Source organism: Melanerpes formicivorus, unplaced genomic scaffold (genome assembly GCF_026170545.1).
Source record: "Melanerpes formicivorus ecotype bairdi unplaced genomic scaffold, bMelFor1.0.p_v2 SCAF_158, whole genome shotgun sequence".
Classification (NCBI taxonomy): domain Eukaryota; kingdom Metazoa; phylum Chordata; class Aves; order Piciformes; family Picidae; genus Melanerpes; species Melanerpes formicivorus.
In genome coordinates this window covers 276,058-289,406 of record NW_027142510.1, presented here as the reverse complement: position 1 = coordinate 289,406, position 13,349 = coordinate 276,058, and the positions used below count along the sequence as shown (strand labels likewise).

The following is a 13,349-nucleotide window of genomic DNA, read 5'->3' as shown; positions in this document are numbered from 1 at the left end:
GCAGCTCTGGAGGCTGTGTTGGGGTCCCTGGCAAGGCAGCCATGAGGGGGCTCAAGGCCAGCTCTGGAGCCTGGGAGGAGAGCTGCCCCCAGGGACCCCCAGCAGTGGGGCTGTGGGGTGCTGGTCAGGCTGCCCCCAGGGACCCCAGCAGTGGGGCTGTGGGGTGCTGGTCAGGCTGCTCCCTGCTGGTGAGGCCAGGGGGGGCCATGGGACACAGGTAGGGCTCTGGGGGGTGTGTGGGGTGGGTGTGGGAGGTACAGGGGAGGGGGGTCCATGGGGTCCTGCCCTGCCACAGGCTCACTCTGGCACACAGCTGAGCCAGGGGCAGAGGTTTTCCTCCTCCCTCCACAACAGATCCCTGCCCCCCCCGCTGTGGGCAGGGGCTGCAGCAGTCAGAGCTGCCCCAGGGGGAGCTGCCCCTGCCCTGCCCCTGCCCTGCCCCTGCCCTGCCCCTGCCCTGCCCCTGCCCTGCCCCTGCCCTGCCCCCTCTGCTCCTGCTGGCAGCCACCCTGGAGCTGGCAGCCTCAGGGCTTCCATCCCTGCTGTCTCCTTTCCTGCAGGGCTCAGCAGCACAGCTGAGGCTGCCACTGCCCCGGGGGAAGGTGGGCACTGGCACAGGCTGCCCAGGGGCTGGCACAGGCTGCCCAGGGGCTGGCACAGGCTGCCCAGGAGGTGAGCACTGGCACAGGCTGCCCAGGGGGGAGGTGGGCACTGGCACAGGCTGCCCAGGGGCTGAGCACTGGCACAGGCTGCCCAGGGGCTGGCACAGGCTGCCCAGGGGGGTTGGGCTCCTTCCCTGGGGATGTCCCAGGTGAGGCTGGGGGAGGCCCTGGGCTGCCTGCTGCAGTTGGTTCTGTCCCTGCTGAGCGCAGAGGGCCTGGGCTGGAGGAGCTCTGGAGCTCCCTCCCGGCCTGGGACCATTCTGTGACCCTCAGGCTCTGCTTGGAGCCTTCCTGCCCCCCAGGCTGGGCATCCTGCAGCCCCTCAGGGCCCCTCCCCAGCAGGGGCCAGGGCTGGGTGTTTGCCCAGGGACATGCTGTTCCAGCCTGGTGCCAAGTATGTGCTGGTGTTTGTTTGTGCTCTGGAGCTTGGCACTGCTCTGGAAGTGTGCTCTGGGTGCTGCCCAGCCTGCCAGGGCAGCCCCAGCCCCAGAGCAGCCCCAGAGCAGCCCCAGCCTGCCAGGGCAGCCCCAGCCCCAGCCCCAGAGCAGCCCCAGAGCAGCCCCAGCCCCAGCCTGCCAGGGCAACCCCAGCCCCAGCCCCAGAGCAGCCCCAGCCCCAGCCTGACAGAGCTGCCCCAGAGCAGCCCCAGAGCAGCCCCAGCCCCAGCCTGCCAGGGCAGCCCCAGAGCAGCCCCAGCCTGCCAGGGCAGCCCCAGCCCCAGAGCAGCCCCAGCCCCAGAGCAGCCCCAGCCCCAGGCTGCCTCTGCTGCCAGGAGTTTGCTTCCTGAGGCATCCTTGGGGCCGAGGGGAGGATTTGGGGGGGGGGGGGCAGGTTCCTCCTTGCTGGACCCCAGAGCACCCCAGCTGTGCTCCCAGCCTGGTCCGTGGGGGGTGGCACCCGGGGGGGGTTGCACATCCTTGGTTCTTGGCAGGTGTGGGGCGAGAGCACTTTGGGGCCCCCGGCAAGGGGAAGCACTGAGGCAGCGTGGCAGAGGGGTGGGAGGGGGCTGGGGCCAGGCAGAAGCAGCTGAGCTGCACGGGGGCGGGGAGGGAGACAGCAGCGGGGACGGTTCCGTGCTGGCGAGGACCTGTGCAGCCCGGGCAGGCTGAGCCCCCTGCAGCCCCGGCAGGCCGAGCCCCCTGCAGCCAGCATCCGAGCCCCCTGCAGCCAGCATCCGAGCCTCCCCCTGGGGCCTTCGCCCTGCTCCCGGCCCAGCAGCTCCGTCCTGGCCTCAGCCCCTGCCGCAGAGCCCCCGGGGCCGGCGCGGGCGGCGCTGCTGCGGCCGCGCCAGCAGAGGGCGCCCCGGGCGCGGCCCCCCCCCGGGCGGGAGGCCCCAGCGCAGCCTCCGCGAGGCGAGGAGGACCCCAGGCCCCCGGGCGGGGCCGGAAGCGAGGCCGGAAGCGAGGCCGGAAGCGAGGCCGGAAGCGGAACCGGCGCTGGCCGGCCCCGCCCCCGGGCGCGCCCCGTGCGTCAGCGGCGCCATATAAGCGGCGGCGGCGCTCCCCCGGCCGCGGCAGCGCCATGTTCGCCGTCAAGCGGAACGCGGTCATCAGCTTCAACCTCTACTGCGGCGGAGGCCCGGCCCTGCCGCCCGCCGCGCCCGGGGCGCAGCCGCCGCCCGCCAGCGCCGCCCCGCCGCCCCGGGCCGCGGATGGCGCCGGGAGACGGCGCTGGGCCGCCGCCGCCCCCCCCGAGGCGCCCCGCTCGCCGGCTGGCTGCGGCGCGGCCGCGGCGGCTCGGTGGAGCCCGGAGCAGGAGCTGGACGGCTGCGAGCCCGACTGCGACCGCGGCCCGGGCGGGGGCTCCCTGCCCTCCTCGCCGCCCGGGGCCCCGGACGAGCTGTGGCGGGACTCGCTGGAGCTCATCGGCCGCTACCTGCGGGAGGCGGCGGGTGAGGCCGAGCCCGGCCCCAAGAAGCTCTTCCCGGGGCTGCTGTGCGGCCCCGGGCGGCCCCGGGCGGGCGGCGCCGTGATGGAGAAGGCTCTGGAGACGCTGCGCAGGGTCGGGGACAGCATCCTGCAGAAGCACGACCTCGCCTTCCAGGGTGCGTGGCGCGGGGGGAGCCTCGGGCCCGGCCTGGGCTGCGGGGGGCACAGGGGTCCCCATCGCGGCGCTGGGGGGGGCGCTCGGGGGGGGCGCTCGGAGGGGGTGGGCTGCAGGCTGCCGCGCGGCGAGGCTGGGAGGGGCCGGGGCCGGGCGGGGGGCTCCGCACCACCCCCCCTGCCCCTCCTGTCGGCGTTGGGCGCCGGGCCCTGGGCGCCGGTTGCCGGCCGGGGGTGAGCCTGCGGCCCGGGGAGCCGAGCAGCTGGGAAGTGATCAGGAGCGAAACTGACCTTCGCCCGGCGGGGGGGGCTGTGCCGGGCAGGTCATTCGGTGCCAGAGTAGCTGCGGCGCCTCCTGGGCTCCTGCTCCGCCCGTGGCTGCGGGCAGGGAGTCCTCAGCGCCCCGAGGGCAGCTCGGGAGTCCGAGTCCCCTCCGCCCCGGCCGGGGGGGGGGGCAGCAGGGCCTGGGGGGCAGCAGGGCCGGGGGGGAGGGGAAGCTCCCCCGGGCGATGTGCCCGAGTTAATTTCGTCTCCTTTGCTCATTTCTGAGGAGCCTTAGAACAGCCTCAGAGACTTGGCCCCGAGGCCGGGATGAGCAAATCTCCCTGCGGAGCGTTCTGGGGGGCTCGGGGATGAGCTGCAGGGGCGGCGAGGCCAAGCTCCTGCCCCCAGGGCTGCCTCAGGGCCCCTGAGCCCAGCTGGGGACGGTGCCCGGCGCGGAGCTCGGTGCCTGTGCTGCAGGAGGTTGCAGCCCCTGGCTGCGCTCAGGCTGCGGAGGCAGCAGGCTTCGCTTCCTGCCTTGTGCCGAGCTGACAGCGGGGGCTGCCCCGGCCCCCCCGCCGCATTCCTGGGGATGTTTGTGGCGTGAGCCAGCCCGGGAGGAATGCTCAGCCCCGGGGGTGGCTACCTGGCCTCTGCGGGCAGCTTCCTGCTGCGCTGTGCAGCCGCGGGCGCTGCCTCCCCCTGCCGCGCAGCCTCCTCCCGCTGGGTGCTGCTCAGGGGCACTGCAGGGCAGCCCGGGGCGCTCCGCCGCTCCCTCCCTGCACCCACGCTGGGAGCTGCTGGCTCCTGCGGCCCCACCTGAGGGCCAGGCCTGCTGCCAGCCTGCAAACCACTTTGGAGCCCTGGAGGTGGAGCAGTGATGTGCAGAGGGGCGGCAGCTGGGCCTGGGGTGGCGAGGGAGGAGCTAGGTCTGGGCTCCTGGGGCTGGCCTGGGGCTGGCCCGGGCGAGTGTGAGCCCTCTGCGGGGGCAGGCAGCTGCTGGGCCTCCACCTCTGGCAGAAGCAGAGATTGGTGCAGTTGGAGAAGGTCTCTGAGCCCATCCAGGCCAGCCCTGGCCCCTGGTGCCATGGCCACAGGTTTGATGGGGACTCCACCTCCTGCCTGGGCCAGGGCCTGACCACAGAGCTTTCCCCCTAGGCCTCTCCTGGGATGGCTTCAGGCCATTTCCTCTCTCCTGATCGCAGGGTGAGGAGCCCAGCCCCACTCCAGCCTCCTCTCAGGGAGCTGGAGAGCAGTGAGGCCTCCCTCAGCCTCCTCTCCTCCAGCCCAAGCCCCCCCAGCTCCAGACCCTGGAGACCTGGCAGTGACTCCTGCGGGGCTTGGGCCGGGGGTGTGAGGGCTGCAGCCCCTTCCCGGGGGGCTCTGCTGCAGCACTGCTGTGCCCCGTGTGGGGTCCCCGTGTGGGGTCCCCGTGTGGGGTCCCTGTGTGGGGTCCCTGTGTGGGGTCCCTGTGTGGGGTCCCTGTGTGGGGTCCCTGTGTGGGGTCCCTGTGTGGGGTCCCCGTGTGGGGTCCCCGTGTGTAACTCAGCCTCTCCACAGGCATGCTGCGGCGGCTGGCGGTGCGCGGCGAGGCAGACCTGTGCTCGGGCTGGGGGTGTGAGGGCTGCAGCCCCTCCCCAGGGCTCTGCTGCAGCACTGCTGTGCCCCGTGTGGGGTCCCCGTGTCTAACTCAGCCTCTCCACAGGCATGCTGCGGCGGCTGGCGGTGCGCGGCGAGGCAGACCTGTGCGCGGTGCGCGAGGTGGCGGCGCAGCTCTTCGGCGACGGCGTCACCAACTGGGGCCGCGTGGTGACCCTCATCGCCTTCGGGGCCTTCCTGGCCAGGCACCTGAAGAGCATCCGGCAGGAGCAGAGCATCGGCGCCCTGGCTGCCATCCTCACCGAGGCGCTGGTCTCGGGCCGGCGCGAGTGGCTGCTGAGCCAGGGCGGTTGGGTGAGTCGCTGCCCGGGCCCAGGCCCTGCCCTCTGCTCTCCTGCCCTCTCCTGCCCCTGTCAGCCCCTGCTGCCGGCCAGGAGGCTCAGCGGTGGCTCCCTGCCTGCTGCGCCTCCAGCCCCAGCCTGGGGCTGCCCCTGAGGAGCTCCTCGCAGTCAGCTGCCCTGGAGCAGCCTGGAGCCCAAACTCTGCCTCCCCCCTGCCCCCAGGCAGCAATCCAGAGCTGGCAGGGCAGGAAGGGAGCTCAGGGCTCAGCCAGCCCCAGCCCCCTGCCCTGCCCAGGGACAGCTCACACCACAGCAGGCTGCTCACAGCCACCTCCAGCCTGGCTGCAAACACCTCCAGGGCTGAGGCCTCCAGCACCTCCCTGGGCAGCCTGGACCAGGCTCTCACCACCCTCCTGGGGAAGAGCTTCTTCCTGAGGTCTAATCTAACTCTCTCCTCCCCTACCTTGGATTCATTGCCCCCAGTCCCCAGCCTGAGTCAATCCCCAGCCCACTGAGCTCGAAGCTGCTCTGCAGTGGTTTTGGTTCTGCCACAGAGTTCCAGGTTGGCAGAGACCTTAGACATGGAGTCCACAAGGCCACTGCTGCTGAGCCCCTCCCACTGACCCACATCTCTCAGCACCACTCCAAGCCTCCTTTGAACCCTTCCTGGGATGATGACTTCACCACCTCCCTGGGCAGCCTCCTCCAGTGCCTGAGAGCACCCAACCTGCCCCTGCCCTGGCACAGCTCCAGGCCTCTTGTCCTGCCCCTTGCTGGGCAGCCTGCAGGGAGCTCCTGGGGGCAAAGGAGCTGGCTGGGCACTGCCCCAGGGCTGAAAGGGCTTCCTGCCAGGGGAGGCACAGAAATGACTTCCCCTCCTTCTCTTTCAGGAGGGCTTTGTGGACTTCTTCCGAGTGGAGGACATGGAGGGCAGCGTCAGGAAGATGCTGATGGCGCTGGCAGGCGTGGCTGGAGTGGGGGCAAGCTTGGCCTACATGATCCGGTGAGCCTGGGCCACAGAGCTGCAGAGGGACAGAGCTCTGGCCTGGACAGGCCCCACGGGGGCTGGAGAGCTGATCACTTCCTCCTCTGGGCGCTGGGCAAGCTGGACTTGAGTGAGCTGAGGAGAGCAGCTGGGCCTGCCCCAAGCAGCCCCTCCCAGGAGGGGCAGGGTGAGCTCGGGCGGCGGATGCCCACGGGGGTCGAATCCTCTGCCAGCAGCAAGTGGGAGTCGATCCTTCTGCTTCCTGTGAGAGGATGGTGATGGAAAGCTCAAGTTTACCACTTCAGTTTTATCCTGGAGGCAACCTGGCTGCTGAGCAGCAAAGCCAGAGGGCAGCAGCAGCACTCCTCTGCAGGCCGCTGGGCTTGGCGCGGTCGCTGTGCACGGAGCAGATGGCTCAAGCCTGGGGGCTTCTGGAAGTGGCTTCTGCTGCTGCTGGTGTCCTGCCTGGTCCCTGCAGCCCTCTGCTGGAGCAGAGCCCCTGGGTGCTGGAGCAGGATGCAGGAGCCCTGGAGCAGGCACTGCAAGCCTGCCCCTGCCCGGGCTGTGCCACGAGGCAGCCTTTGGGCACTGCTGGCTGAGTGCTCCTCCGCCAGCCACGAGGGGCAGGAGCTGTGCCAGCAGCCAAGAGAGGAAACCTCCTGCCAGAAGACAAGGCCCTGCCAGGCTCCTGCCCTGCCAGCAGAGCTCCAGCCAGGCACTGAGCAGGAGAGGAGCTCCAGGGCTGTGCCCACAGCCTGCTGCCCGTCCTGGGCTTGGCGCTCACCGCACACAGGCAGCTTCCAGCTCCAGGGGAGACTGTTCCTGAGTATGGGCAAAGGAACCAACCCCACCTGGGCTGGGGAGGCTGCAAAGGACCTGTGAATCCCTCTCCAGCTGTAGAATGTGGACAGTTCCACAGAGCTAATCCTACAAAACAGAAGGACTCTGGGACGTGGCAGAGCTGCCTCTGGCTGCCCTGCACTTGGCTCCTGCTGGGAAGCACTTCTGGGGCAAAGCCTTCTCCTGCCTGGGCTGCACACAAGCCTCCCCCTGGCCTCCTGGAGCAGCAGTGCTGGGGAGCACAGCAGGGATCAGTGGCTCTCCTCCTGCCCACGGCTTGCTGGCCACAGTTGATGTTTCTGCTTTGGTCCAACCTTGGTTTCCTCTGGGTGGTTGTAGCTCTTCCAGGGGCTGGGGGAGCTGTGGAGGCTGTTGGTGTCCATCCCTCCCTTCCCTTCCCTTCCTTCTGAGCCTCTCAGCCTTGAGTCAACTGAAGCTGATGTTTGAATGTAAACATTCTGGAGCAGAATAAAACTCAGCTTGGATCTGCAGCTTTCTGCCAAGTCCCTTGGTGCCAGCCCTGGGCTTGGTCCCTGCTCCTCCCCCAGGCTGCTTCTGAAGGGGTTTGCATCACTGCCCTGGCTGGGAGCAGTTTGGCTCTTGGGGAGCTGCACTCTGGGCCTGTGGTGCTTGACCTGCAGCCTGGGTGCTGCCTGCTGGGAGCCAGGCTGCAGGATGCTGCTCTCAGGCCCTGCTGCTGTGCTGAGCCAGCCTCAGGTTTGTCAATAAATGTCTTTTGTTCTCAGTCCTTTCAGAGCTGCTCTTCCTCCCCTGAGCTGCTGAGTGCTGCTGCCCTGCCCTGGGCCTGTTTGCACAGGTGCTGCTTCCAGGCCAGCCCATGGATCCCTGCTGCTGTGGGCAGCTCTCTTGGGTGCTGTGTCACCTGCTGGGGCTCCCTGGAGCTCTTCCACGCTGGGAAATGCTTCACTCTGGCTTGGGAGAGGCTGGGAGGTGCCTCACTGCCTGGGCAGCAGCTCCTCAGCGTGCCCTGAAGTCTGCTGGGGCTCTGTGGGCAGCTGCTGTGGCAGTGGGGAGGGGGCTGCCACCTCCTGAGGAGAAAGGACTCCTGGAACCTGGGGCTCAGCCTCTCCTGGCCCTGAAGGGGGACACAAGCTGGGTGGCTTTGGCTGTGCAGGGCTGGTCCTGACCCTCAGCTGCCTGGGCAGAGCAAGCAGCTGCCTGAGGAGCTGGGAGGGGCCCAGTTCCCCCCCCGCAGTGCTCCCTGCCTTCTGCCTCCCCCTGGTTTCAATTCCTGCAGCCTGGGGCCTGCCTGGCGCTGGGAGGGTGCAGACCTCCCTTGGAGAGCTTCCTCCTAAGAGCAGCTCTGCTGTGGGAGCCTTGGCTGGGAAGTGCTCCTCTGGAGGACAGAAGCTGATGGCTGCAGCCTTGTGGGGCCACCAAGCCTCGGGGGGGCAAGGAGAGGGTTCTGCAGAGCTGGGGGGGCCCTTGGCTGCCACAGGCAGTGGTGGAGGCCCTGCAGGGCAGCTGCTGCACCAGAAGCGGTTTGGTGGTGGTTGGGGTGGGTTGGTTTGGCTGTTTGGTGTCTCTCTGGCTTTTGGCTTAGCTTGGGGCTGTGCCAGGCCCTGGCTGTGTCCCTGGGGGTGCTGCAGGGCCCTCAGGCAGGGCTGGCTCTGGGCAGGATGCAAAGCTGCTGCTGGGGGCTGCTGCTTCCTGGAAGCTGCAGCTCAGGGCTGAGATAAGGGCAGGCTGCTGCCTCCCGGCCCTGCAGATAACCCCCAGGGCTTCCTCCTCCGCCCCGGGGCTGTGCCTGGGCCCTGAGCAGAGCCTGCCGGGGGGGGAGGGGCAGGCCCGAGGCAGTCGCTGCTGCTGCTGCTGCGGCTTGGGGCTGCAGGCAGCGCCTGGCCTGGCTCGCTTGGGGCTGGGGCTGGGCTGAGCCTTCCTTGCCCTGGGGGAGCTGCCCTGAGCTGGCAGCACGGAGGGAGGCAGTGGGAGAGCAGCAACCTCCTCCCCTCCTGCTGGCTGCTGGGCACCAACAGGCTTCAGCCAGGGCTGGAGAGTTCACATTCATAGAGCTGGGAGGGCAGGAGGAGACCTCTGAGCTCCCCCAGCCCGGGGGCAGAGCCAGAGGGGGGCAGTGTCACAGTGCCAGCCCCCCCAGCTCCTGCCCACCTCTGGCTCTGCCCCGGGGGAGCCTTTGCTGCCAGCTCCCCGGGCAGGAGCCTGAGCTGCCTGCCCCGGTGTGGTCCTTCCCCCTCTGCAGGGGCTCCAGAAGGGTCTGGGAGGGCTGCTCTCTAGCTGCCTCCCCTTCTAGCCCACCCTGGAGGGCTGGGAGTGCAGCCCGGAGCTTGGCCCCTGGGAGGGGGGGCTGTGACAGGACCCCTCCCCCCCGGGCTGCAGAGAGGCTTCCTGGCTCTGCAGTGCTCCTTCCCCCTGCCCCCTCCCCAGGGTGGTCCTGGGTGGGCACAGGAGGCTGCTGCCGGGGGGAGGCTGCCCCTGCACTGCTGTGCTGAGCCTGCCAGGCCTCAGCTCCCAGCAGGAGGGTGGTGGGCAGGAGGTGTCCCTCGGAGGGGGCCCCGGCCCGGGGGGGTCTCTGCCTGCGCCCCTGGCCGAGCCCAGGGGCCGGAGCCCTCGCGGGGTGCCAGGGCCGGGGCCAGGCTGCACCCTTGGGTCCTGCCCTGCCTGGCAGAGCTCTGCCCAGCAACAGAGGCTGCGAATAGCAGCCGGGAAGTCACGTGGGGCTCTGCCGGGAACCCGCTGCCCATCCCCCCCCGGGGCTGGGGTGGCACCGGGGTGGGGACACAGCAGCGCCCCGGCGGAGGCTGCCCTCCCCCTCCTCATCCGCAGTCCCCCCTGGCATGGGGTGGGCTGTGTATGGCTGGGGGGGTGGGGGTGCAGGGCTGGGCTGGGGGCCCCAGGGAGCTGGGGGCTGTGAGGGGGCTGTGGTAGAGCAGAGGAGGCAGAGAGAGTGAGGGGCTCAGTGCCCCCAGCCGTGCCTGGCTCTGGGCACCGTGCCCCCGGCTGTGCCTGGCTCTGGGCACCGCGCCCCCGGCTGTGCCTGGCTCTGGGCACCCTGCCCCCAGCCGTGCCTGGCTCTGGGCACCCTGCCCCCGGCTGTGCCTGGCTCTGGGCACCCTGCCCCCGGCCGTGCCTGGCTCTGGGCACCCTGCCCCCAGCCGTGCCTGGCTCTGGGCACCCTGCTCCCAGCTGTGCCTGGCTCTGGGCACCCTTCCTGTCGGCTCCCCGGGCAGGAGCTTGGGGGGGGAAGGGCACTCAGCCCCCTGGGCATGCACTGGGGGGCAGGGGTGGGGGGGGGGTTGGCCCAGCTGCCAACTGCGAAGTGGGGCTACTGTGGGGTGGGGCTGCTGTGGGGAGGAGTGGGGCTGCTGTGGGGTGGGGCTGCTGTGGGGAGGAGTGGGGCTGCTGTGGGGTGGGGCTGCTGTGGGGAGGAGTGGGGCTGCTGTGGGGTGGGGCTGCTGTGGGGAGGAGTGGGGCTGCTGTGGACCTTGTGTGATGCCAGCGTGGGGCTGCTGTGGGGAGGAGTGGGGCTGCTGTGGGGAGGAGTGGAGCTGCTGTGGACCTTGTGTGACGCCAGCGTGGGGCTGTGGCCCTGGCCCTGCCCCGGCAGGAGCTGGCAGTGACTCAGGCAGGAATGTGCTGGCAGGACAGAGTGTTCCAGCAGGACCCTGCGCTCGGGCAGCACCCAGCCCCACACAGGACATTGCTCACCCAGCACCCACGGGCAGCTCCCTTTGCCCAGCCCCGTGGCTGGCACCCTGCCCACAGCCCCAGGGCCACTGCCTCACTCGGTCCTGGTGCATTTGGCTGAGCCATTGGCTCACAGCCTGGAGCCCCCCAGCACTGCTGTGGGCACGGAGCTGTTGGAGAGGGCCCAGAGGAGGACACAAAGATGATCAGGGACTGGAAAGCCTCCACCGTGGGGGCAGGCTGGGGGAGCTGGGGCTGCTCAGCCTGGAGAAGGCTCCAGGGAGACCTCAGAGAAGCCTTGGGGTAGCTGAAGGGCTCCAGGAGAGGTGGGGAGTGACTCTGGACAAGGGCTGGGAGTGCCAGGATGAGGATAATGGCTTTGAGCTGGGGGAGGGGAGACTGAGTGGAGATGAGGAAGAATTCTTTAGTCACTGGGCCAGGTTGCCCAGGGAGGCTGTGGCTGCCTCCTCCCTAGACGTGGTCAAGACCAGGCTGGATCTGGTCTAGGGGGAGGTGTCCCTGGCCCTGGCAGGGCTCCTGGAACAGGACTCTGGCCTCCTGGTCCTGTGCATTTCCTTGTCCCCTTTCCCTGAGGCCCTGGACCCCCTGTCCCCATCTGCTCTGCTTGGGGACGTGGTGCTGGAATCCTTCTCGCTGTCCCTGCCGTCCTTGTTCCATGGCCCTGAGGCCACTCAGAGCCTTGCACTGCACACTCCAGTTTCGCCCTCCCCTTCCACTGCACACCCAGCAGTCCTGCTCTAATTGCCTGGAGACACCCACGGAGGGACCCCCCGCGACTGTATAAAGGCTTTCGGAACACTCAAACCATCCTGCGCAGAGCTCTGCGAGGCTTTAACGCAGGAAGACAACCTGGCTGCAGCCCAGCGAAGACAGCGCGACCCCGGCCGCTCCGTGCTGCCGCCTGGTGGGCAACTGCCGGCGCTGCCGGGCAACTGCCGGCGCTGCCGGGCTACAGCCGCCTGTGCCGCCGCGGCAGCGCTCAGTGCTGCCACCGTGTGTTTAATTCGCGGCACTGCATAGCTGCGGCGGCGTGCGCCGTCCCGTCAGCGCCCAGCGCTGCTGCCTGGCCTCTAAACGCTCTGAGTGCTCGAAAAGGGTTAAAATTCCCGGGCGCAGAGGATTAAAAACTATGAGGTATGAGTGTAAGGAGTTAGACAGAGAGAAATGTCTCATTTTTAGAGAGAGACTGGAAAACCGTGTTCATCTCTAGTTAAAAAAGGGTTGGTAAACGTTTGGCCTGCAGAACAGCAGTGTGAGAGGTGAGCTGATAAATGGCTGCAAATATCTGAAGGCTGCAGGAGGAGGAAGAAGACTTGGAGAAAGTTGGAGAATGCTGCCTTAGCTGGGGGAGTTCTTGTTGGGTGTTCAGAGCAGGCTTGGTGCTGTTGGTGAAGCAAGGTCTTCCCCCAGCACATTTTGTGTGCTGTGCCAGTCTGCACTCGGTTGCATCACCTGCCCTTGCCCACAAGCACAATTCCAGCATCTTCTTCCTTATCAGGGCTGGAGGAGATGGTCAGGAGGAGGGGAGCAGTTGCCACCTCAGCATGGGCTGTCCGTGGAGCCCCTGATTGCTTTCCCAGGCCGTGGCTTCCCATCTCTGCTGGCCACAGCAGCTGCTGTTGGGCCACGAGCAGACCACGCTGGTGGAGCTGTGCGCTCCCCGCAGCGCGCCGGCTCGCTGGGGCTGCTGAGCCTGCTCTTATCCTCCCTGCTATCAGCTTAATGCTCCCCACAGCTGGCTTTGGTGAGGGATGCCAGAGACGTCACCAGGGGAAGCCAAATGGGATGACCAGCAAAGGTGGTTAATGAGGGCAAGAGTAATGAACTTCTTAATGAGCAGGTGTGCAGGTGCCAGAGGAAGGTGCAGTGAGACATGCACGTCGTGACAGCAGAGGAGCAAAGAGGAGCCAGCAGAGTACCTGAAACTGCCTCAGATGGAGCAGGAGCTCCTTGCATCACCTTGATCCTAGCTGTGCTCCTGCCTGGGACAGCAGCAAGGCAGGTACAATGCCTGAGCATCTCCTTTGGGCTTGCTTGGAGGGTGATGGACACTTCTGCCCAGCTCAGGGCAGTGTGGGAGAGCAATGGGCAGCTCTAAGCAGGTCAGCAGAATGCAAGCCCCCAGGTCTCTCTGATGAGGAATGTGGAGCTGCTGAGGGCTGCCTGCTGTTAGGTCAGAGCAATTCCACCAGCCCCTCGTTCCCCCAGGCCCTGCTCTCTTTCAGCCTCCAGCTCAGCTCACGTGCAAGCTGTGTCCTACTCTGCCTTTGCTGTGCTGAGCTGCTGCTCTTCTCAGTGCTGGTCTGGAGCTGTGGGTGCAGCCTCCCATCATGCCCAAGTGTCCTTCAGCAGACAGCATCCTCTGGCTGCAGATGGTGCCTGAAATTGTGCTAGGGGAGGTTCTGGTTGACCATGAGGGAAAATTCCTGTCCTGCAAGAGTGGCCAAGCATTGGAACAGGCTGCCCAGGGAGGTGGTGGAGAAAACATCCCTGGAGGTGTCCAGGAAGCATGGGCATGGCACATGGGGATAGGGTTTAATGGCCATGGTGCTGTTGGGTTGCTAGTTGGCCTCAATGGTCTTGGAGAGCTTTTCCAACCCAAGCAGCTCTATCATTCAGTGATTGTACAGAGCCATCCCACCAGCCTGGACACTGACATTGCCACTCTTTGTGGAAGAAGTGACCATGGACCTGCATAAAGCTCCTCTTTTTTCCCTTCTTTACTGAAACAGAGCACTTGGCACCCTGAAACCTAAAGGGACTCCTCAGGGCTGGGCAGTGGTACCTGCAGCACTCTGCTCCCTTGTCCTCCTGTCCCACGTCTGAAGTGCTGTACTGGAAAGAGACAGCCATAATGAGAGCCCTGGTGGGACAGGGCCCTCTCTCCTGATGGCGATCTCCTGAGGGCTCCTCTGATGGCACTGTCAGATAT

General features: G+C 67.7%; 1 protein-coding gene across 1 annotated transcript; it reads left to right on the top strand.

Annotated features, from left to right (window-relative positions):
• The first annotated feature begins 2,162 nt into the window (after positions 1–2,162).
• On the top strand, positions 2,163–7,475 carry MCL1 (MCL1 apoptosis regulator, BCL2 family member). Its single transcript, XM_068168813.1, has 3 exons — positions 2,163–2,706; positions 4,671–4,918; positions 5,796–7,475. Exons 1-3 carry the CDS (start codon positions 2,184–2,186, stop codon positions 5,910–5,912), a joined length of 888 nt encoding a protein of 295 aa, XP_068024914.1. The 5' UTR covers positions 2,163–2,183; the 3' UTR covers positions 5,913–7,475.
• Positions 7,476–13,349: the final 5,874 nt, after the last annotated feature.